The sequence below is a fragment of the Lithobates pipiens genome, unplaced genomic scaffold (genome assembly GCF_037356315.1).
Source record: "Lithobates pipiens isolate NorthernLeopardFrog02 unplaced genomic scaffold, aLitPip1_a1.2 Scaffold_16, whole genome shotgun sequence".
Lineage (NCBI taxonomy): Eukaryota > Metazoa > Chordata > Amphibia > Anura > Ranidae > Lithobates > Lithobates pipiens.
Genome location: NW_027507748.1, coordinates 595,294,556 through 595,319,563, shown reverse-complemented (window position 1 = coordinate 595,319,563; position 25,008 = coordinate 595,294,556). Strand labels below are relative to the sequence as shown.

General features: G+C 48.6%; 1 protein-coding gene across 1 annotated transcript in view; it reads left to right on the top strand.

The window, feature by feature from the left end:
- LOC143983850 (hydroperoxide isomerase ALOXE3-like) overlaps positions 1 to 24,199 on the top strand; it is a 170,432-nt gene extending 146,233 nt beyond the window's left edge. The window contains exons 13-14 of the mRNA XM_077483950.1: positions 23,498 to 23,668; positions 23,861 to 24,199. Coding sequence (XP_077340076.1) covers positions 23,498 to 23,668; positions 23,861 to 24,040 — 351 coding nt within the window. The 3' untranslated portion in view covers positions 24,041 to 24,199. The remainder of the gene's footprint in view (positions 1 to 23,497; positions 23,669 to 23,860) is intronic.
- Positions 24,200 to 25,008: the final 809 nt, after the last annotated feature.

Genomic DNA, 25,008 nt, shown 5'->3' with positions numbered 1-25,008 from the left:
GACCCCAGCCCCAAGTGCCCCCCCGGGCCACCAACCCACGGAGCCGCCCCCGGGTGAACCCCCGCGGCCCCGGCCGCAAACCGTTGAAGCAGCACCTGTAGCCCCCCCAATAAGGAGTGTAGTGGAGCCTGTGACCCGCCGGCGGCGGGCCTACAGCCCGCCCCCAACGGGCCCACTGTGTCCTGCACAATGCCACCCCCAGAAGCCCGCACATCTCCCCCAGCAATCCCACACAAATCAGCATTAACAGTAATAGGAGAGAGATTGAAAGCCTTACCTGGCTGCCTGGGTCTGCTCCCGTCAGCCGCCGCCCCGGATGCTCCAGCCGCCGCAACGCCGTCCCGGATCTCCTCCTCCGAGCCCGACAGCTCACCTTCGGATCGCTCACCTGCCGTAGGTAGCAGAGGCACAGTCAGCCCACTGGGCGGCTCCACCCCAGCGGCCGCAGATCGACCACTGCTCGTAGTAGCCCGCTCGCCGTCGTCGGTCCTCCCCCTGGCTCCGCTCCGCGTGGCCGCCGCCGCCATCGGTCTCCTCACCGGTCCGCCAGCTCTCCCCCGCTCTTCCGCCGCCACTCTTCTCCCAGCCGACCGTCCGGACCTGCCCGCAGCGTCTGGTAGCTGGCGCACAGGTGTTACACTGCTCCTCCTATGCCGAGTCCCCCCATGTGGCGAAGACGCCACGCTTCCTTGGGAGACCGCCGTCCCCTCCTGCACTGCCCTCACTGGCGGGGAGCTGGCCACTTCCGAACCTCCAGCCCGACTCCCCGAGCCCCGCCAATGAGGAGGATTCCGCCCGGACCCCCCTGGCACTGAGGTGCCCAAACGTTTGGCCGGGGGGGCCGGCGGGTCCGTCACCGGGCTCCTAGGGTGGCGCTGGGCTCTAGTAGAGGGGCCAGGGGAAAAACGTTCCGGCGGCCGAGACCGCCGAGCGAGTGGAGTAGTCTCCCCCCCTGCTACCGGCCCCCCCACCGCCGAATCCGTAATGGCCGCCACCTGACTCTGCAGCCAGTCCGTCCCTCGTGACGCTGCCGCGGCCCGCAGCCGGTCGAACAGAGCGTCCAGACCCTCCATCAAGAAAAAAGGATTCCTCGCCGAGCCTCGCAGCAAAAAACCCACCCGCCGTACCGGAGCCCCCCCCACCGAATACCGGACAGTCCACCACGTGTACCCTCCCCCCTAGCCACTCCGCGCCTACCGCCAATAGCACACGAGCACGGAGCAGGTACTCACGCTGGCAACTCTTTTTTTCTCTGAGCCACGCTGCCTTGTCCGCTCCTCCCCTTCCTTTAAATAAAGCTCCGCCCCCCTTCCATTCTTCCTCTCTAGACCCACCCCATTACCTCCCCTCCTCACCTTAACCCCTTCCGCTCTTCCCCTCAGCCTTTGTCATGTCCGGCCCTCCTCCCAGCCTCCGGCTTAGTTCCGTGCCTCTCTTAAGTGGCACAGACACCTTAATCCAATCACAATGCCATGTGCAAAATTGATGCAAAATCGACACTGCAAATGTTGATTGTTCAAAGAACAGGAAGCAAAGTGGAAAATTGTGGAATCAACCTGTTCTAGTTACATCCCATTCAGGGTCATGTTATGAAATCAGTGGGCCTGTGTGCAAGATTACATGTTGGGCCCCTTTACTTGATAAAAGAATAGAAAAATGTGGTATGGGTAAGTACACTATGGCAAAAAGTGGGCATGCTTTTCATTGTGTCAGTGATATTCCTAGGATTGTTAAAAGACTGGAGGTATCTTTGGCTATTTAATGCAAGTAGCAATGCAGCATGCGCAGCGTGCCTCTGCAAACAGTGGGTGTGGTCAAGTTGTGTTAACAGTGGATGGGGCGTAAATGAGCATGGTTAAATAAAACAGAAACCTTCTTGTATTTATACAATATGCTTAGGTTATTTTATAGTGAATAGAGTGCAGAAGGCTGTAATCTACACTATAGTACGGTGTTTTTCATCCTTCTAACCTTGGAGGAAAGCTTGGCAAAAATTGAGATCTCAGAAAATCCCTGAAATAATGTTTACATTGTACAGCTCATAGAACATGACTGCTGAGGCACAATGGGCTTAGGTCTCACTTAACGTAACACCAAGGGATCAAATCCCCCCATCACCCTTGCCCTTTACCCCATTTAATAAAACACTTAAAACTATTAGGTTGGAAAGGGCAAGGCCACAGCTTTATTAAATTCCAACACATAACATGTGAACATATTTAACCAGTGCCAGTCACATTTGTACTATGAGCACTTAACCAAAATAGTGAAGTGGGGCCTGTCCTTATCATAAGTGCTGGGCAGACAGCCTACTTCCAATTTCCCACCAAGGGCATAGCCCATTACAGCAACTTTAACTGCTGGCAAGATCAAGAAAACTGCAGCAAGCTGTGACATACCAAACATAGGAGAAAAGCGGCGGGAGGGTGGGCAGCTTTTCAAACAGACCCTTCCGAAAGACCCAGAATTCCCTGGGGCACACGATTTCCTGAACTCAGGCCCATCCTACATAGTTGCCAATATTGTAAAAAAAAAAATTCGGGACAGTTTATTGACAGTAGGCGGAGTCGTGGTATAATTAGGGTGCGGGGCATGCGTTTATTGGTGTGGCATAGGAAGAGGTAAAAACGCGTCGCGCAAAGCATGCCGCTGAGAAATATGGGCGTGGTTTACGTAAAATGGTGGGCGTGGCTTACATAGGGGAATGGCTCAAAGGGATGTGGTTAGAGTCTGAGATGAATGCGGGATGAAGAGACAAAGGAGGGGGATGGAGAGGCAAAGGAGGGGGATGGAGAGAGGGAAAGGAGGGACAGCAGCCCCCCGATCCTACACCACAATAGCAATATGTGTTTTCCAGAGTTTGACAATCAGCAGATAAAGATACTCCAAATACCTGGTGTTGGCGCTTCAATCATCCCGGCACCATGATTGTTATGGTGTCAGGATGATTGAAGCGCATTATTTCTATTATTACATTGTAATATGAAATGAAATCATTCAACTCACCATAATGCAGAATCAGTGGGAGCCATGAGCGCGTCACTAGCCACGTTGCCTGCCACCAGATGCCATCAGGTGTCCCAAGCGGAGTCTGTCCTTACATCAGGTTCCCCATCAGAGGTACCTTCCTCACATCTGTGTCCATCAGCGGAGCCCCTCCTTACATCTGGTGCCCCTCTGACATACACAGACCGCCCCCCCACATACTCCACAGCCCTGCCCCCCCCACATACTCCACAGCCCTGCCCCCCCCCACATACTCCACAGACCTGCCCCCCGACATCCCCATCCCTCCCCCCCGACAGCCACAGACTGGCCCCCCCCGACATACACAGACTGGCCCCCGACATACACAGACTGGCCCCCGACATACACAGACTGGCCCCCGACATACACAGACTGGCCCCCGACATCATCATACTAACCATGACTGGCCCCCGACATCCGACTGGCCCCCGCCCTGACATCCACTGTGATAGACTGGCCCCTGACATACCGCCGTTGCCGGAGACATTGTGGCGCCGCCCACTCCACTTTACACACACTAGCAGCAGGGGTGGGCGGCGCCACAGGTACTCAATTGTAGACCAACTTCTGGTCTTCTTAAAAATAGTGGCCGGCGGAGACATTGTCTCCGCCGGCCGCGGACCCCTAGCGGCCGGCGGCAAAAAAACGGGAAATTTTATTTCCCAGGACAAACCGAATTTCCTGGGACATTTCCCGAGACAAAATTAATTTGGGACAAATGACCTAATCCCAGGAATGTCCCGGGAAATTCGGGACAGTTGGCAAATATGATCCCATCCCACATGTCCCAACCAATTCTTCCCCTTGTCATGCACCTAGCCATGCCCACATCAGTCAAGGCTCTCTTTCCCTAGGGAGGGGCTCAAGAGGTCTTCATTGGTGTGATCAATGAGCTGTTGATTTGTTAGCAACAATTATTCTTAGAAACAGCATTAAATAATAGAATAAGGGCCGGTTCACACTGCAGGCGATGCGAGGCGACACCGACTTGCCTCGCCGCGACCTGCCGCGACCTCAGCGGCAACTTGCAGATGACTTCTGTATAGAAGTCAATGCAAGTCGCCCCGAGGTCGCCCAGAAGTAGTACAGGAACCTTTTTTCTGAGTCGGAGCGACTCGAGTCGCTCCTCTCAGAACGGTTCCATTGTACAGAACGGGGGCGACTTGCCAGAGCGCGGCGAGTCGTGTCGCCTCGCCCGCAGTGTGAACCGGCTCTTAGGCTTCATGTACACTACAGCTCCTAACTTTCATTTTAGGAGCTTTTGTCATTATTTTTGCCTAAACTCAACTCCATAAAATCCTACGGGGTTTATTTACGAAAGGCAAATCCACTTTGCACTTGAAATTGCACTGAAAGTGCACTTGGAAGTGCAGTCGCTGTAGATCCGAGGGGGACATGCAAGGAAAATAAATAAACAGCATATGATTGGATGATAAAATCAGCAGAGCTTCCCCTCATTTCAGATCTAACCCTCAGATTTACAGCGACTGCACTTCCAAGTGCACTTTCAGTGCAATTTCAAGTGCATTTTGCACTTGTAGTGCAAAGTGGATTTGCCTTTCGTAAATAACCCCCATAGGCTTTTATCAGAGTTTAGGAGCTGCTGCGGTTACGGGAGCTTCAACCTCCTTCAACCTCCCTCTCCTGAACATGGAAGGGTCGTGTTCAGGATAGGAAAGTTTTTACCGCTGCCTGACAGAATATGCAAACAGCGGCTGTCAGAAAGTGCAAACCACCGTGCATTAAAAAAAAAAAAAAAACAATCAGACAGAGGCGACTCTAGACTTTCTGAGGCCTTAGGCAAAACTTAGACATGAGGCCCCACTCACGCCCAAAATGGGAAAAATATTATAAAAATGATAAAAATTAACTGTATGAATGCATATATTAACTTAAATCCTATGAACTATGAATTCACAGTTTCTATAAATTTCTCTAGCCAATTATTCTTTAATCAAATATCATTAAACATAGGGTGGGTATATATGTTACACGCACACAGATATAGATCAAATTGGGCAGCTGCCTACTAATTATCCTTTGTGCTGTCTCATAAATGTGAAATTAATTTGTCAACAAAGTATAAAACAAAAAAAAGTAATTTTACAACATATTCTAAAACATAACCTGTTTAATGCAACAAGTGATTTTTTTACAAAAATGTAAAACATAAAAACATATAAATATGTAACTTTGAATATTTGCTCAGTAGTGCATGGAACATAATAGGTATAAAGTGCAATATTTTTCAAGTAACAAAATAACTCAGTTTCCTGTATTCTTTAGCAAAACATCAATAATAATAAAAAAAAAATAACTTAAATTGGAACTTTAGTCAGAAAATTAAGTCCTGCTATCCTGTGCAGCCAAAGAAGCTGCTTCTGTTTGATCTGCAACTACCATGGTGCTGCTCCAACAAATGACTGTCAATTCTGAACAGATGTCTGTTTAGGGTGCCTGCAGGAAAACAGCCTGGTGTAAGAGTGCCCTATTAGATTAGACTTATACCAGGGTCCTTTCTCAGGTACTTGCTGAAAGCCAATCAAAACAAAAACAAAAAAAAAAAACCTTTGTTTCAATATACAATACCACAATATATGTGCTAACTATAGTTGGGGCTCATACACAAACCCCCTGGGAAGTTTTAACAGTAGTACATTTTTTTAATGTTTCAATATCAGAAGTTTCAAAACAGTCGCCTACATTTGGCAGTTGTAAATTCATCTATCACAGATGAATAATTTAATTTTGAAGCCAGATCAAGTTCAATGGACAAAACTGCTAAGGCAGATAATCCTTTTGCCACACCTTGCTGATAAGGTTGATTTTTACTAAAATCTCATACCATACAATTAATGACAGAACAAACTCATATGACAAAATTTCCTCTTTTAGTGAAGACAGTCCAAACCAGCTAAGGGACAGTCCCATATAAGGGACAGTCCGACCCAGCTAAGGGACAGTCCAATCCAGCTGAGGGACAGTCCAATCAGATGAGGGACAGGCCAATCCAGCTATGGGACTGTGACATTCCAATCCACCTAAGAGACAGTCCGACCCAGCTAAGGGACGGCCCAATCCAGCTGAGGGACAGCCTAATACAGCTGAGAGACAGCCCAATCCAGCTATAGGAGTGTGACAGTCCAATTCAGCTATGGGACTGCGACAATCCAATCCACCTAAGGGACAGTCCAATCCAGCTAAGGAGCAGTCCCAGCTGAGGGATATAGTCATAGTCCAACCCAGCTGAGGGACATAGTCCGACCCATCCAATCCAGCTAAGGGACAGTCCTAGATAAGAGACAGCCCAGCTAAGGGACAGTCCAACCCAGCTAAAGGACAGTCACCGACCTTCACATCCATGATACAAGAGATGGTCAGAGACTGTGTACGGACAATAATACAGGAGATGGTCAGAGACTGTGTGTGGACAATGATACAGGAGATGGTCAGAGACTGTGTGTGGACAATGATACAGGAGACGGTCAGAGTCTATGCAGACAATTATACAGGAGATGGTCAGAGACTGTGCAGACAATGATACAGGAGATGGTTTTATTATGGTAATGACAAGCAAACTCTTACCTGGCTAACATGGTATCAAACGTTGGAGCCACTGACAGGGTGCTGACAGACAATCATGCAGGAGATGGTCATAGACTGCGGAAAATGATACAGGAGATGGCCAGAGACTGTGTGTGTGTGGACAATGAATCAGGAGATGGCCAGAGACTGTGTGTGTGTGGACAATGAATCAGGAGATGGCCAGAGACTGTGTACGGACAATAATACAGGAGATGGTCAGAGACTGTGTGTGGACAATGATACAGGAGATGGTCAGAGACTGTGTGTGGACAATGATACAGGAGACGGTCAGAGTCTATGCAGACAATTATACAGGAGATGGTCAGAGACTGTGTGGACAATGATACAGGAGATGGTTTTATTATGGTAATGACAAGCAAACTCTTACCTGGCTAACATGGTATCAAACGTTGGAGCCACTGACAGGGTGCTGACAGACAATCATGCAGGAGATGGTCATAGACTGCGGAAAATGATACAGGAGATGGCCAGAGACTGTGTGTGTGTGGACAATGAATCAGGAGATGGCCAGAGACTGTGTGTGTGTGGACAATGAATCAGGAGATGGCCAGAGACTGTGTGTGGACAATGATACAGGAGATGGTCAGAGACTGTGTGTGGACAATGATACAGGAGATGGTCAGAGACTGTGTGTGGACAATGAATCAGGAGATGGTCAGAGACTGTGTGTGGACAATGATACAGGAGATGGTCAGAGACTGTACGGACAATAATACAGGAGATGGTCAGAGACTGTGTGTGGACAATGAATCAGGAGATGGTCAGAGACTGTGTGTGGACAATGAATCAGGAGATGGTCAGAGACTGTGTGTGGACAATGAATCAGGAGATGGTCAGAGACTGTGTGTGGACAATGATACAGGAGATGGTCAGAGACTGTACGGACAATAATACAGGAGATGGTCAGAGACTGTGTGTGGACAATGAATCAGGAGATGGTCAGAGACTGTGTGTGGACAATGAATCAGGAGATGGTCAGAGACTGTGTGTGGACAATGAATCAGGAGATGGTCAGAGACTGTGTGTGGACAATGAATCAGGAGATGGTCAGAGACTGTGTGGACAATGATACAGGAGCCACTGTGCCATCAAAAGCAGCCACCGTGCCATTAATCGCAGCCACTGTGCCCATCAAACGCAGCCACTGTGTCCATCAAACGCAGCCACTGTGCCCATCAAACGCAGCCACTGTGCCCATCAAACGCAGCCACTGCGACATCAAACGCAGCCACTGCGACATCAAACGCAGCCACTGCGACATCAAACGCAGCCACTGCGACCATCAAAAGCAGCCACTGTGCCCATCAAACGCAGCCACTGTGCCCATCAAACGCAGCCACTGTGCCCATCAATTGCAGCCACTGTGCTCATCAATTGCAGCCACTGTGCTCATCAATTGCAGCCACTGTGCTCATCAATTGCAGCCACTGTGCCATCAATTGCAGCCACTGTGCCATCAATTGCAGCCACTGTGCCATCAAACGCAGCCACTGTGCCATCAAACGCAGCCACTGTGCCATCAAACGCAGCCACTGTGCCATCAAACGCAGCCACTGTAAAGCATCCTCAGTAAAGCAGATGAAAAGTTATTTTTAGAATGTGTGAAAATAAAACTGTCTTGTCAATGCAGAGTTAATATGGCCTTTGGACTCTTAGGCCGCGTACACACGCGCGGACTGTTCGCCCAACCTTGTCCGCTGAACAGTGTTTGGGCGGACAGTCCGCTCGTGTGTGGGCTTTCAGCGGACAGTTTCAGCGGACAGTTGGACGGACAAAGTCTTTCGGAAATTCCGAAAAACTGTCCGCTGAAACTGTGTTTGAGCGAACAGTCCGCCCGTGTGTGGGCCTGTCCGCTGTACTTTCGAAATGAGCGGACTGTTCCCGCTCGGAAAGTCCGCCCATTTAGAGCGCGTGTACAGGTAGGCGGGGCCCGTGAAGGAGACGTCGCGGGCTCCGCCGCCTGGAATGGGCTTAAAGGGGAACCCCAACGCCGAAAAAAAATCGGCGTGGGGGTTCCCCCCAAGTCCACACCAGACCCTTGTCCGAGCACGCTACCCGGCCGGCCAGGAAAGGGGGGCGAGCGAGCGCGCCCCCCCTCCTGAGCCGTACCAGGCCGCGTGCCCTCAACATGGGGGGTGCCTTGGGGAAGGGGGGGCCGCGCGGCCCCCCCACCCCAAAGCACCTTGTCCCCATGTTGATGAGGACAAGGGCCTCTTCCCGACAACCCTGGCCGTTGGTTGTCGGGGTCTGCGGGCGGGGGGCTTATGGGAATCCGGGAGCCCCCTTTAAGAAGGGGGCCCCCGGATACCGGCCCCCCACCCTATGTGAATGAGTATGGGGTACAATGTACCCCTACCCATTCACCTGTGAAATAAAGTACAAAAAACACAACACAGGGGAAAAAATATTTTATTGCACAGCTCCGGGGGTCTTCCGTCTTCGGGGGAAGAACGGAAGGCAGCGGCGACAGAAGACCGGGCCACCGCCTGTAAAAGAGCTACAAGAAGGCGCGGTGGCCCGGCAGAAGAACCGAAGAGGGGGACAAGACCCCCGAAGTCGGGAGAAGAGGCCGGCGGCGGGGAGGAAGAAAGCCGGACTCCTCCGCTAGCAAAAGAGCTACACACACATAGCGGAGGAGTCCGGCGAGAAGACCCCCGAAGACGGAAGACCCCCGGAGCTGTGCAATAAAATACTTTTTCCATGTGTTGTGTTTTTTTTTGTACTTTATTTCACAGGTGAATGGGTAGGGGTACATTGTACCCCATACTCATTCACATAGGGTGGGGGGCCGGTATCCGGGGGCCCCCTTCTTAAAGGGGGCTCCCGGATTCCCATAAGCCCCCCGCCCGCAGACCCCGACAACCAACGGCCAGGGTTGTCGGGAAGAGGCCCTTGTCCTCATCAACATGGGGACAAGGTGCTTTGGGGTGGGGGGGCCGCGCGGCCCCCCCTTCCCCAAGGCACCCCCCATGTTGAGGGCACGCGGCCTGGTACGGCTCAGGAGGGGGGGCGCGCTCGCTCGCCCCCCTTTCCTGGCCGGCCGGGTAGCGTGCTCGGACAAGGGTCTGGTGTGGACTTGGGGGGAACCCCCACGCCGATTTTTTTCGGCGTTGGGGTTCCCCTTTAAGCCCATTCCAGGCGGCGGAGCCCGCGACGTCTCCTTCGCGGGCCCCGCCTACCTGTACACGCGCTCGAAATGGGCGGACTTGCCTCCGCCTTACGTGGGCGAGTCCGTTCATTTCAAAAGTTGAGCGGACTGTTTGGCAAACAGTTCGTTGAAACAGTCCGCCCGTGTGTGGGCAAGTCCGCTCATGCAAATTTTGAGCGGACTGTTTGCCGAAACTGTTTGCCAAACAAGGTTGGGCGAACAGTCCGCGCTTGTGTACGCGGCCTTAGATTTGGTGGGGGTGCATTGTTGTTAGGTTTATTATATATATATATATATATATATATATATATATATATATATATATATATATATATATATATATAATAGTTATAAACTGTAGCTGCTCCTGCTCCTCGCCTTGGTGACAAATTGGTAAAGGCAGCAGGACTCGGTTGGAGAAGCAACACATGATGTTCTAGCTCTGCCCTGCAGTGCAATCTGGGAGTTGTAGTCTCTGCAGAGCACAGGCACCAGACGGCCATGTTGAAGTCTATGTGCCTGTGCTCTGTGGGAGAACTACAATTCCCGGCATGCAATGGGGCCGCCGTTAGGGGAAGGAAGGGCTTGGACTCGGAGGACGGCGCTGCTGCTATTGGACACGCAGGCAGCCTAAGCCATGCATATTACACAGACATACTCTTATCACCCCCCTCGTCCACCGCCGCGGAACTCACTCTGTCTGCAGCTGTGTGCAGCGCGGCCACCGCCCACTCACCCCGCCGTTTGAGAGACTGTCCCACACTCCACACAGCAGCAGACAGTGCAGCAAAACACCTCAGAGGCAAATTAGGCAATCGCTCGAGGCCCTTTCTGTGGGCGAGGCCTAAGGCAATCGCCTAATTTGCCTAATTAAAGAGCTGCCTCTGCAAGCAGAAGTCTCACATTAAATAGGCACATTTTAATATTAAGGCTTCATATACATACAGCTGCAATTTTTCCATATTTTGCATTTTCCCATGACATGCAGTCAAAGTATGTGAGACTTCTTCTTGCTTTGTTTCTGCACAGATCACCCATCATTTTCCTTCCACTTCACAATTATGTGTCACTTTGTGTTGGTGTATCACATAAAATCCCAATAAAATACATTTACGTTTTTGGTTGTAACATGACAAAATGCGGAACATTTCCAGGGATATGAATACTTTTTCAAGGCACTGTTTACACCGTGGGGGTTATTTACGAAAGGCAAATCCACTTTGCACTACAAGTGTAAACCACAAGTGCACAGTGCACTTGAAATTGCACTGAAAGTGCACTTGGAAATGCAGTTGCTGTAAATCTGGGGGGTAGATCTGAAATGAGGGGAAGCTCTGCAGATTTTATTATCCTACCATGTGAAAGCTAAAATGCTGTTTTTTATTTTCCTTGCATGTCCTCTTCAGATCTACAGCGACTGCACTTCCAAGTGCACTTTCAGCGCAATTTTAAGTGCACTTTGCACTTGTAGTTTGTGGTGCAAAGTGGAGTTGCCTTTAGTAAATAAAGCCCTATATATGCTGGCTCCTGTACTATACATACACTGAATACTCATTAATGTCCTAGTGTCCTCTCTTGTCTGTGGATGAACAATGATTTCAGCGATCATGGGAAGCCAGGCTCCGCCCCGCAACCACACTCATCGATTAGTGGACATCTTTCCTGATCTCCTATTCCTATTGGCCAACGCTGTTGCTCAGTCCTGTGACTGATTTGATTGGTCAGGAGAGATAGAGTGGTACTGTGTAGCAGTGCTGCTCAACGGGGGGCACTGTGACCCAGAGCGGCTTTGTGTACTATGTGTTTGGGGAAGATATAATATCAAACCGCCTCAGCAGCCAGCAGTGGACAGTCATAGGTGCAGCTGCAGTGGCTATGATTTGTCACAGACAACTCTATGTTCGCAGTGGGGCCCAGTGCACAGTGGGCCGCCCTTACCTCACACACACTTTACACATAGATGATACGCCACTGATCTCATTTCTTATTTTAGGCAGTCTGCATAGGTGTTAATCTTATAAGTCACAGGGCTGAAGATATGAATGGATGTCAAATATTTGGGATAAACATGTTGAAGACAGAGGGTGTTATTAGGGATGGGCTGGATGATCGCTTGTTCCTTGAACTAACAGACATATGGGGGACTTGCGACAAGTTCACACGCTGCGTAATCGTGGCGCAAGTCAATGCCCCACACTCTATATGGCTGCTAACACGGCGGCCGTATGTAGTGTGTTGGAGTGGTGATAGCGTAGGCAGGTTAGTTAGTGGATAGAGCGTGTAGTATTATATATGGAGTGCATGCAGTGTAGAATATATACTACAGTGCAGTCAGTGTAGAATATTTATTACAGTGCATTTATACTGTATTACAGTGCAGTCAGTGTGTATATACAGTATCTCACAAGAGTGAGTACACCCAACAATCTTTTGTAAAGATTTTATTATATCTTTTCATGTGAAAACACTGAAGAAATTAAACTTTGCTACAATGTAAGGTAGTGAGTGTACAGCTTGTATAACAGTGTAAATTTGCTGTCCTCTCAAAATAACTCAACACACAGCCATTAATGTCTAAACCACTGGCAACAAAAGTGAGTACACCCCTAAGTGAAAATGTCCAAATTGGGCCCAATTAGCCATTTTCCCTCCCCGGTGTCATGTGACTCATTAGTGTTACAAGGTCTCAGGTGTGAATGGAGAGCAGGTGTGTTATATTTGTTTTTTATTGCTCTCACTCTCTCATACTGAGTTATTTTACACATTTATACAAGTTGTACACTCACTACTTTACATTTTAGCAAACTGTCATTTCTTCAGTGTTGTCACATGAAAAGATATAATAAAATATTTTCAAAAATGTGAGGGGTGTACTCACTTTTATGAGATAATGTATATTTCATTGCAGTCAGTGTGAATATATATTAAAGTGCAGTCAGTGTAATATATATATCATAGGTGTGCACAGTCTATTGCATTAGGGTGTGCACCCCAAAGCTCATACAGATGTGTGTGTGCATGTGTATATATACTCAAGGTGTCAGAAAAGCAGTGGACAGTGACATTAGGGAAGAGATTGGTGTCAATAGGGCAGTGGACAGTGTTACAATTGTATTTTTTTTAAACAATCTTTTTTTGGAGGGCTTTGGTGAAATATCAGGGGTCTAAAAAGCTGGATTCTGCGCCACACAGGGTGATTAGGGTGTGCCCAGGCACACCTGGCACACTCTGCGTGCACACCTATGATATACATTTGTAGTGCCGGCTCCTGAAGAGCATGTGCTATGTTTTTTTCTCAATTTAAGGTTACACCTGAGCTGCAGTTTGGTTTGGGTAAAATTGTTAAATTTGGACCTCAGCATCAGTCTGACTGGACTATGGGATGTTCCGTCTGGCCACAGGGGGCACGGTCTCTTCTGGCAGGCATGGAACTACAGTCTGGTTGGGTGCTTTAAGATTACGCTCTCTGAGCCCGCCCAGTGGGAGTGGCGCTCTTGCTGTGCTTTCTGGGAGAGGGTGCTTAAGATGCAGATGTCACGTGGTTCGGGGTTCTGGTCCAGAGGGATGTGCTGACTTCATGGTTCTGGTCCTCCTGACCAGCCCCCAGGAAGGCTATGGCCTGGGGTGCCGATCCACCTGACTTGTTGTCTCGGGGCTGGCTAGCCCGAGGCAAGGAAACTAAAGGAGGATTCTGAGGTGTTTGGGTGCTGTCTCTGGTTTGGGAGAGACCCAATGACTTCATAGCTATCCAGGGGAGGACTCTTCAGAAGAAGGTCATGTACGAGTTGGTTTCTTAGCAAGAGCCTGGAGAAGCTGAAGTACCTAAGAGAATCCGGTCTCGTGGATATTGCCAAGCTGGCTAAAAGATCCAGGTATCACACGAGTGTCTAAAGTTTAGTTTTCCTACGTGTTCTACAATAACGTCTGTGGCAGAGACTTATTCTTGTATGTTCTACAACAACGTCTGTGGCAGAGACTTGTTCCTGAGTTAAGCATCTTGTTGGCTGCTAGACCTTGTGAGAGAGGGACTATCCAACATGAGTGAACATCCAGTTGTGAATGGCTATTCTCTGGATTCATTCAAAGTAAGCAAGTTCTTCATTATTGACTTTGACGCTAAGAGTACCTGAACTTTCTTCCTGATCCCAATTTAAGAGACTGTTCGTTGTCTACGTTTTTGCAAATAAAATCCCTTTATGCGGATCTCAAGTTACTGGGCCATATACCACGGGACACCCCTAGACGTGAATTGAGGAAAAGAAGGTAACGGTAAGCCCAATCAAACCAGCAGCTCCTTAGGGGGTTAGTGCTACATGTGGGGGCTCGCAGTCCAGGTGTCAGGAAGGGCATGCCAGCACCCAAGATGGCTGCAGAAGAAGATGATCTATTACCTCTGCCCCTGTCAGGATGCCATTGGTGTGCATGCACCATGTGACAGCTTTTGCCGCCCAAACAGGCTATTTAAACTCAGTCAGTTTCCATGCTCAGTGCTGTCTGCTCTACAGCGTTCCCTGTGTAACCTGCAATTAGCTACCTGACTTCTGTTCCCGTTGTGACCCGGCTTGCTTCCTGATGTTCCTGTTTCCTGCCTGCATCCGACCCTGGCTTGTCCCCCACTCCGCACCTGCCTGCTCCTTCTGCTACTCCGCTGCCAGCCTCTTGACGACCCGGCCTGTAATCCGATTATGCTTCAGCCGTTGTTCCTGATGTGCCCGTTGTGTATGACCCGGCCTGCCTGTACTTGCCTTCTCTTCAGCCTTGAGGGTGCCACCATCCCTTCTGCTGCATCTGCACTCCTGCCTGTGGAGACCAGTTGTCTACTTGTTCCAGCTACCTGCCTAGCACTGCTCTGGGATTTCTACAGACACCTCTACAGCCCGGCCGAGTGCTCCGAGCCAGCTCCAGGTTCAGCGATCCCGCCAGGCACTCGTGCGACTCTGCATCTCGGTGCTTCCTGTCAGCTCTATCAGGGGCTCCAAGTCAGAGTTGTAAGAGAGGCCGTCCTCTGCATATCAGGCTCCATCACCAGGTACGTGACACCGGGATTTACCATTACCCCTCAAAAGAACTGTACACGTGGTAAAGTATAGGACAGAGGGTTGTGTTTTTGAACTGCGCCATCAGCGCCATCTTTAGTCGGTGCCCTGCTCACAGACACGGGTATTCGCCTGCTGCCGCAGGGGCAGTTTGTGCTATATACCGCAGGAGACATTGAGGCCCTCGGCATGTTATGTGGGAAGTGTGATGGCCTGATTGCCAGCCTCCGGCCGTTTGCAAGGTGCAGAAGGTGTGGGGAATATGTCTTCAAGGTGGAGCAGCCCACTGAACTGCCTCGGGTCTACCATATGAAGTAGGCCACTGGCATAGTAACTGAGGAGTCAATTGTATATGCTCCAGCATCATCCATCGGAGCCCGTACTGCAAGAAGGGATGTTACCTCTACGAAGTTCAGGAGACTACCCCGGAAGTCGTGGACATGACCCTAGCTGTGAGTGCTGCCGCTGAAGTGCTTGTCTGTAAAGAGGGAGAGCAACCCAGCGCTCCCTGTCGTCGCAGAGGTAGACCATCCCCATGCCTCCCTGGGCTGAACATATGGAAGAAGGTACCCATGGATAAGCACCAGAAAACTGCGGGTGTTACCACTGTGAACTGTCGGCCTGCAGGGGAGTTGTCACAGGATTCAGGGACTAGTTCCGGCTCCGACGAAGGAGATGACTGGCACTTTGAGCCTCGATTGCCGTGAATACATTTAAACTTTTGAAAGGGTTTTAAGCTTTTAAGCTACTCTGTTGCTTTGGAAAATAAAAAAAAACATTGCCCCAATCATGACGAGATCGACCCCAGTCTCAGAGACTTTTGCATAAGCGGGTGGCAACAGAATACGGGCTGGAATTCCCCTAGGTCCTGAGGGACATTATGGATGTCATTGAGGAGAACCGCGAGGCATGGTACGAGGACGATGTCTGGAACTACTTAAAAGTACCAAAGCCACTTCGCAAAAAGGCCTTTTCACCGGAGCTGTATGAACGGTTTGTCGGATGTCTGCAGCACTGGAGTCTTGGTCGGCACATTTATGGGGACAAAATTGTGATTTGCAGACCGGACAAAGACAGTGCTGTTTCTTTCATCACTACCGTGGATGCACATGGGAAAGACTTAACTTTCTCTGATCCCCGAAGTACGTAAGAGAATCCGGTCTTGTGGATATCGCAAAGCTGGCTGAAAGATCTAGGTATCACACGGTGTTCTACAAGTTTAGCTTTCCTACGTGTTCTACAACAACGTCTGTGGCAGAGACTTGTTCCTGAGTTAAGCATCTTGTTGGCTGCTAGACCTTGTGAGAGAGGGACTATCCAACTTGACTGAACATCCAGTTGTGAATGGCTATTCTCTGGATTCAGTCAAAGTAAGCAAGTTCTTCATTATTGACTTTGACGCTAAGAGTACCTGAACTTTCTTCCTGACCCTCTGATCCCAATTTAAGAGACTGTTTGTTGTCTGCGTTTTTGCAAATAAAATCCCTTTATGCGGATCTGTTGTCAGTCTCTCAAGTTACTGGGCCATATACCACGGGACACCCCTAGACGTGAATTGAAGAAAAGAAGGTAACGGTAAGCCCAATCAAACTAGCAGCTCCTTAGATTATATATATTTATATATATTACAGTGCAGGCGGTGTAGAATACATAATACAGAGCAGTCAGTATAGGGTATATAACACAGTGCAGTGCAGTGCAGAATGCATATACTACAGTACAGTGCATATTATATACTAGGGCTCAAAATTTCAAGTCCTAATCTACTAGCCATGCCTTAAAGGGTTACTAAACCTTTGTTTTCTTTTTTTAACAACAAACATATCATACTTACCTCCACTGTGCAGTTGGTTTTGCACTGAGTGGCCCCAATCCTCCTCTTTTGGGGTCCCTCAGCGGTGCTAGTAGCTCCTCCTCTTCTCAAGTGCGCCATCAGAGAAGCGCTCTCCTTCGGGATGACCATGTAGGTGTGCTCCATAGTCCTGCTTCTTGCTACCAGGTGCCCCACCCAACCCCTACCCTGCTACACCCAGGGGCAGTAGAAGGTGTGGGCAGAATGGGCGGATGCCCTGGATGGAGCAATTAATTGTAGGAAGGGGGGCGAAGTCAGTGGCGTTGTTAGGGGGGTGCGGTCCACACCCGGGTGACACCTGCGGATGACACCATCCTGTCTCTCCTGTGGGTGAAGAGAGCCCTGGCATTTATTTTTTTGCAGCTGACCCGCTGGAACAATACCTCCAGTGCCGCGGCCGCGCCTGGTGTGTGTGTCCTTCGTTCTCTAAGTTCTTCCTCCTACTTCCCTGCTGAGCCAGTGAGCCTGTCACATCTCACAGACAATGATGTCACACACTATCTCCGCTCCTCTCCAGCTACTGCCCAGCGCCCAAAGTGCCTGTACAGTATAGTACAGGCACCCTGATAGCATGCGAGGGGGTGTCCACCGCTGCCCCGAGCCTGAGGATAGGTGTGATAGGTGTGGGGGTTGCTATGGTGCCAGAACGTCACCTGAGAGCTGGTGTGGGGCAGTGGGAGGATTCGGTGGCTGGCGCCCTCTGTGCTGTGCTAGTCTGATAACGAAGGGGGGGGGGGGTACAGGGTGGTCTGCTAGACACAGCTTTATAATATATATATAATTATACACAGTGTGGATTCATCAATGTCCTTCCCAACTCAGTAACCAGGCACTTCTCAGGATGCCAGCTTGTTGGCCCTCCTTCGAAGAGTCCTCCCCCAGTCACTTGCACGAGCTGCGATGCCCCTCCAAGCCGAGAGCACACCTGGACACCTTGAATCCTCCCTCAGTTACTGTGCCTCGGACCAGCCGGTTCCGAGACTCGGGAACAGACGGGTCCCTACCCCAGACCAGGCGGGGTCTATTAGGGTTTCTCAACCAAAGCATGTTGCGGAGCATCGAACGCTTCCATGACGGGACCCCTCGTGCGGCTACCCCGGTCCAGAATCAGGAACAGACCACTAGGGCCTCACAAACAAACAACCATAACACGTGACCTCAACATCTTAAGTACCCTTCCCCAGACTCCTCAGCGGGGCCTGGCACACTCACTGATTGGCTCACAGGAAGCTGATACCCAAAACGTCCAACCATGCCTGGTTCTGGCCTGTCATGTGCACCTCACTGTGCACATGAATTAGGGCAGTAATTTGAAATTAACCATAGGTTAGAACAGGTATATTATTGTAGATATGTATGTGATATATATACACCACTATTAATATAAAGTGACAAGACAATCCAATATTGATAACGGAAAATAAAGTCCAATAAAATCCAAAAATTGTGAATAGAAACTGTAGTTAAACAGACACTACCACCAGCTTAATTAAAGCCTGTATGTATCCAACCATCAACTTGATACTAGTACTTCCACAGACCACCTGGATAATATTCGTGCAGTGGGAGAGACTTTCAGATTCACATCGCTGTCATCACCCTTCCTTATAAGTATAACGTAAATGATGGACAAGAGAAGGCAACAACCGATCAAGTTGATGGTTGGATACATACAGGCTTTAATTAAGCTTGCCTCTGGTAAGCGTGCAATTCATATGCTGGTGTATCACGTGTTGGTGGTGTCTGTTTAACTACAGTTTCTATTCACAATTTTTGGATTTTATTGGACTTTATTTTCCATTATCAATATTAGATTGTCTTGTCACTTTATATTAATAGTGGTGTATATATATCACATACATATCAGCAAGCGCAGCTTTTTTCTTATTTCTACGTTTACATTTGTGCATATCTCACAATTTAGAGCTGCTGCTGTAGGTGGGATTGGGTTTGTTTTATTTTTTGTACCATTTATTATTTTTTAGCGCGGAATTTTCTTGTTTCCATTTTTTATATTATTGTAGATTAAAGAAAATGTCAAAGGACCAATGGTTCGCGTACCCAACTGTAATATGCAAGAGTCTATGGACTCAAACAGGTGTCCTTCATATCTTCAATTAGGATTTGTAACAAAAACATAGCTGTCAGTGTGGAGAGATTATTATAATCCACAGTTAGTATCCAGTCCAGAGACACAGAAATAGTTTCCCAGAGTGGAAATGCATGTATTCACAGGGTCTAACTGTTGGAAAAACAATAGCTCAATGACGCTGTTATGAAGCTGACTAATACTGGCTGAGACGTACCTAACAGCAGCAGGAGGCAAAATAAAAGGAGGCAATTCTAGAACCTATGGTCTGCTCACCCAAACATTCACAGAGCGATATAATCACAGTCCTGTATTATCTTTCTCCGGTCCGGGGGGCTGTATGTGCCATCCTAAATACTCAGTTTGTTGAACGGGGTCCGTGGGGCTCCATTGAGCAGTTTTCTGTCAGCAACAGTGGCAGAATTATAGGGGTCGCCAAGATCGCCATGGCGACCGGGCCCCTTGCTGCAGGGGGCCCTTGAGGGCTTCCTGTACTCTTCCTTAGAAGGGGAGGCTGAGAGGAGCTACCCAATCATCAGCCGAATTGTAATTGGCACTGTGTGGGGAGCTATTCACATTAGGGTAAAGTGAAAGCACAGTGTGTGCTCTTTGTCTCCCCCTACAGTGCAGTACCCGGCAGGAAGAGCCAAGGTAAATATCTGCCGTTTTTTTTTATAAGACTAGCTACTGTATTTGTGTTTATATATGTGTGTGTGTGAGCATGCTTGTATGTGTGTGTGTGTGTGAGAGCATGCTTGTGTGTGTGTGTGTGTGTGAGCATGCTTGTGTGTGTGTGAGCATGCTTGTATGTGTGAGAGCATGCTTGTATGTGTATGTGTGAGCATGCTTGGGTGTGTGTGTGTGTGTGTGTGAGCATGCTTGTATGTGTATGTGTGAGCATGCTTGTGTGTGTGTGTGTGTGTGTGTGTGTGTGTGAGCATGCGCGCGCGCGTGTGTGTGTGTGAGCATGCGTGTATGCGTGTGTGAGCATTCTTGTATGCGTGTGTGTGAGCGTGTGCGTGTGTAAGCATGCGTGTATGTGAGTATTTGTGTATGTGTGTGTGAGCATGCGTGTATGTGTGTGTGTGAGCATGCTTGTGTGTGTGTGTGAGCATGCTTGTATGTGTGTGTGTGTGAGCATGCTTGTATGTGTGTGTGTGTGTGTGTGCATGCTTGTATGTGTGTGTGTGTGTGTGTGTGTGTGTGTGTGTGAGCATGCTTGTATGTGTGTGTGTGAGCATGCGTGAGCATGCTTGTATGTGTGTGTGTGAGCATGCTTGTATGTGTGTGTGTGAGCATGAGTGTATGTGTGTGTGAGCATGCTTGTATGTGTGTGTGTGAGCATGCTTGTATGTGTGAGCATGCTTGTGTGTGTGTGTGTGTGTGTGTGTGTGTGTGTGTGTATGTGTGTGTGAGCATGCACGTGTGTGTGTAAGCATGCTTGTATGTGTATGTGTGAGCATGCTTGTATGTGTGAGCATGCTTGTGTGTGTGTGTGTGTGTGTGTGAGCATGCGTGTGTGTGTGTGTGAGCATGCGTGTATGCGTGTGTGAGCATGCTTGTATGCGTGTGTGAGCATGCGTGTATGCGTGTGTGAGCATGCGTGTATGCGTGTGTGAGCATGCTTGTATGTGTGTGTGTGAGCGTGTGTATGAGCATGCTTGTATGTGAGCATTTGTGTATGAGCATGCGTGTATGTGTGTGAGCATGCTTGTATGTGTGTGTGTGAGCATGCTTGTGTGTGTGTGTGTGTGTGAGTGTGTATGTGTGTGTGAGCATGCGCGTGTGTGTGTGAGCATGCTTGTATGTGTATGTGTGAGCATGCTTGTATGTGTGAGCATGCTTGTGTGTGTGTGTGTGTGTGTGCTTGTATGTGTGTGTGAGCATGCGTGTATGCGTGTGTGAGCATGCTTGTATGCGTGTGTGAGCATGCTTGTATGCGTGTGTGAGCATGCGTGTGTGTGAGCATGCTTGTATGTGAGCATGCGTGTATGTGAGTATTTGTGTATGAGCATGCATGTATGTGTGTGTGTGTATGTGTGTGAGCATGCTTGTGTGTGTGTCTGAGCATGCTTGTATGTGTGTGTGTGTGTGTGTGTGTGTGTGTGTGTGTGAGCATGCTTGTATGTGTGTGTGTGTGTGTGTGTGTGTGTGTGTGAGCATGCTTATGTGTGTGTGTGAGCATGCTTGTATGTGTGTGTGTGAGCATGCTTGTATGTATGTGTGTGTGTGTGTGTGTGTGTGTGTGTATACTTGTAGGTGTGCGTATGTGTGAGCATGCGTGTATGTGTGCGTGTGAGCATGCGTGTATGTGTGCGTGTGAGCATGCGTGTATGTGTGCGTGTGAGCATGCTTGTATGTGTGCGTGTGAGCATGCTTGTATGTGTGCGTGTGAGCATGCTTGTATGTGTGCGTGTGAGCATGCTTGTATGTATGTGTGAGCATACATGTGTGTGTGTGAGCATGCATGTGTGTGTGTGAGCATGCATGTGTGCATGCTTGTATGTGTGTGTGTGTGTGTGAGCATGCTTTTATGTGTGTGAGCATGCTTGTATGTGTGTGTGTGAGAGCATGCATGCATGTGTGTGTGTATGAGCATGCTTGTATGTGTGTGTGTGTGTGTGTGTGAGCATGCATTTATGTGTGTGTGTGTGTTTGTGAGCATGTATGTGTGTGAGCATGCTTGTATGTATGCATGTGTGTGCGCACATTTATGTGAGTGTGCATGTATGCATATGTATGTATGTGAATTTGCATGTGTTTATCAGTGGCGGTACATCCAAAAGGGTGCACAGGTGCCGCCCCCTCTCTCCAGCCACCCCCTCTATGACCAATGGATAGATTCATGCATAGCATAGCATGAATCTATCCATGGCCACCGCTGCCACCCCCATATTTAGGTGTCTGGTCCCTTTTGGGTTGCCGGGCGCCTGAATTACAGCGGCAGGGGGTGTTTTTGTAGCACCTGATTAGAGCCATGGGCTCTAATAGGCTTCAAAATAGGTGGACTGCGAAACGCCATGCTTGACGCTCACAGTCTACCCAGGTGTGTTAGAAAAGTGAATTAATATTCACTTTCCTAACACTGAACCGCCTCTCCACCAATCAGGTGTGCGGGTCTGTTACCCATCACCTGATTGGCTGAAACGATAGGCGCAGCTATTGGATTCCCATCAGGAGGAGAGGATGGGAGATGAGGATGGCAGGAGATGCATGGAGGACCCCGCTCATGGCTGTTACCCGCTGTCCCACCAAAACAGGGTAAGTGGTGGGCAGACAGCGAGCGGGCGGGGGGGATTCACAGTGGAGGCATTTGATGGGCACAGCAGTGGCATTTAATGGGCACAGCGGCAGAGTTTGATGGGCACAGTGGTGACGTTTGATGGGCACAGTAGCTGTAATTGATGTTTTTTAAATCGGTTCCTTTATACCAGGGATATGCAATTAGTGGACCTCCAGCTGTTGCAGAACTACAACTCCCATGAGGCATAGCAAGACTCTGACAGCCACAAGCATGATACCCAGAGGCAGAGGCATGATGGGACTTGTAGTTTTGCAACAGCTGGAGGTCCGCTAATTGCATATCCCTGCTTTATACCTTTATATGCAGCCATCCACTTGGGACTGGGCCCTGGTGTTCCACCATCGGGCTCGGCGAAAAGAGCCCTGTCCGGAGATCGGGGAGGGGGGGCCCACCATGGTTTCCTGCATCGGGGCCCTGAAGGTTCTAGTTACGCCACTGGCTGCAAGCACCATCTTGCTTGTCTGAGCGAGTGATTTCTTTCAGGAGAGCAGGAGCTGCTGGTAAGTTGTAGGATAGTCAGATGCTAAAGGCAGCAAGCGGAGCTCTCTTCAGACGTGTACAGCCATCTTGGCAGTAGCCAAGCCCCCCTCAGAGTTGAATGTTATTTGAGTCACATGCTCAAAGAAATTATGCATAAAAGTATTCTGTCTTTATGCAATGCATACTTTGAGGTCAGTGATTTAGACTAGTATTAAAGGAGTCTGGCAAAAAAAATTTAAAAAGTCAGCAGCTACAAATACTGCAGCTGCTGACTTTTAATAAATGGGCACTTACCTTTCCTGGAGTCCAGCGATGTCGGCAGCCGAGGCCAAGCAATCGCTCAGCTCTTGGCTGCTGCCGGTGCCATTCTCGGTGAGGGAATCAGGAAGTGAAGAGTTGTGGCTTCACGTCCCGGTTCCCTACTGCGGATGCGTGAGCTACGCAGCACAATTGGAATGGTCCGCGCTGTCTCTGGGACCCGTGTGTGTCCCAGCAGTCAGTGCGCGGGGACAGGAAGAGGCATAGACTCCTGTGGAGTCTTAGGTATCTGCACCCCCCTCCCCCCCTGAAAGGTGCCAAATGTGACACTGGAGGGGGAGGGGGGGTTCTAAATTTTTGTGTGAACCTCCTCTTTAAGGAAACCTTTCCTGAGTGAAACACTGCTACCAATGATGTTTAATTCTGGAAATGTTAGTTTCCTGGCTGTCATGCTTTGTTTTAACACTGCGAGTCACTTTCTTAGAGCAAGTGTGCAGATGGGGACTCACAAGTGTGTAGATATGAACTACTGACTATCCTTATTAGTTTATTATGAGCTATAGGGTCAATGAAACAGTCTGGCAACATTTACTGTATAAGGAAGTCAGCAATGGCAGTTCCCATATGTATTTGGTGTATACTTTGTGGAATCTTAATCTACGATATGTTCTTTCATTTGTGTTTGCCTCCTTTGCAGTTTGACTTCTATTCTTGGATGCCCAATGGCCCCACCACCATGAAAAGCCCCCCACCCAGCACCAAAGGTGTCACGACAATGGAGACTATTTTGGAAGCATTGCCGGATGTAAGCAGTACAACTGGTGGTATAGGTACTGTGTGGGTTCTCAGCAATGAGCCCATGGATAGGGTGAGTGTTTGGAAGTAGTGAGAAGTAATACATAAGTATGCCTTGGGCCTGAAAACAGTATAACACAAGATCTATGTCAAATGGAACCTGACAATCGAATGCATTTCAGGGTCTGCTATAGCATGTAGTGATTATTTAATACTGAATGGATGTATTGTAAAGAAAATTACAAGAAGCTCTCCTCCTTTACAGAGGCGTCTAGGAGAGTACCCTGATGAACGTTTTACAGAGAAGACCCCACAACAGTTCATTAAGAAGTTCCAACAGCAACTGTCTGAGATCTCCAAATGCATCCAGGAGAGGAACAAGACCATGCGTCTGCCCTATCCCTACCTGGACCCGAGCCAGACAGAAAATGGTGTCTCCATTTAATAGTGATAGTTCTGCTTTCTGACCGTTTTTTTTTTTTTTTTTTGTGTTTGCATCTCTACTTTCTGCTTGTGATGGTATCCGTACAGACTATAATAAGATTTAAGGATAAATGTGGATGAAATAATCTCTTCTATCAGGAATAAAGGCTTTCTCAGTAAATATCTTTTTATGTAAAAATATTTACCATATCTTCACTGTTGTGTTCCTGGTGATCTCCTGGGTCGTATACCAACGTTTGTCGCAAATGAACATGACAACAGTTAGGAAAACATAAATACCCCAAAGGGCCAAATGCAGAGTATCATGTTACACATGCATTGTTTGTTTGCCTTTCAATTCCTTTGTTCCTTCTTCACTCCGCGGCTAGAAGATGCTCTGTATTTCTAGTCCCACCTTCTTTTCTGTGTGTCTTTAGCACATGTAATTGCTGGAGCTAGACATACTATGCTTTTCTGACCTATCTGATGTTCATCTGTTAAGATCTGCACAAGGTTTGGTTTAAAACATTCTGCTATCTGCAAGATGTCATCTGGATCGAGTCACTGTCTGCTATTTTACAGAAACTATAAGTTACAGCTATCTTGCCACAATTGGTTCAGTAATAGAGATCACACTTCAGTACTTAGATTGGAGAAGTGCATACATACATACTGTATAATAACTAGGGACACAAAACAAAGGAAAGAAAAGCTGTTTGGAAACTGGAAGATGATACATTGGGGGTTATTTACGAAAGGCAAATCTACTTTGCACTACAAGTGCAAACTACAAGTCCAAATGCACTTGAAATTGCACTGCAAGTGCATTTGGAAGTGCAGTCGCTGTAAATCTGAGGGGTAGATCTGAAATGGGGGAAGCTCTGCTGATTTTATCATCCAGTCATGTAAAAGCTAAAATGCTGTTTTTTATTTTCCTTGCATGCCCCCCTCGGATCCACAGCGCTTGCACTTCCAAGTGCACTTTCAGTG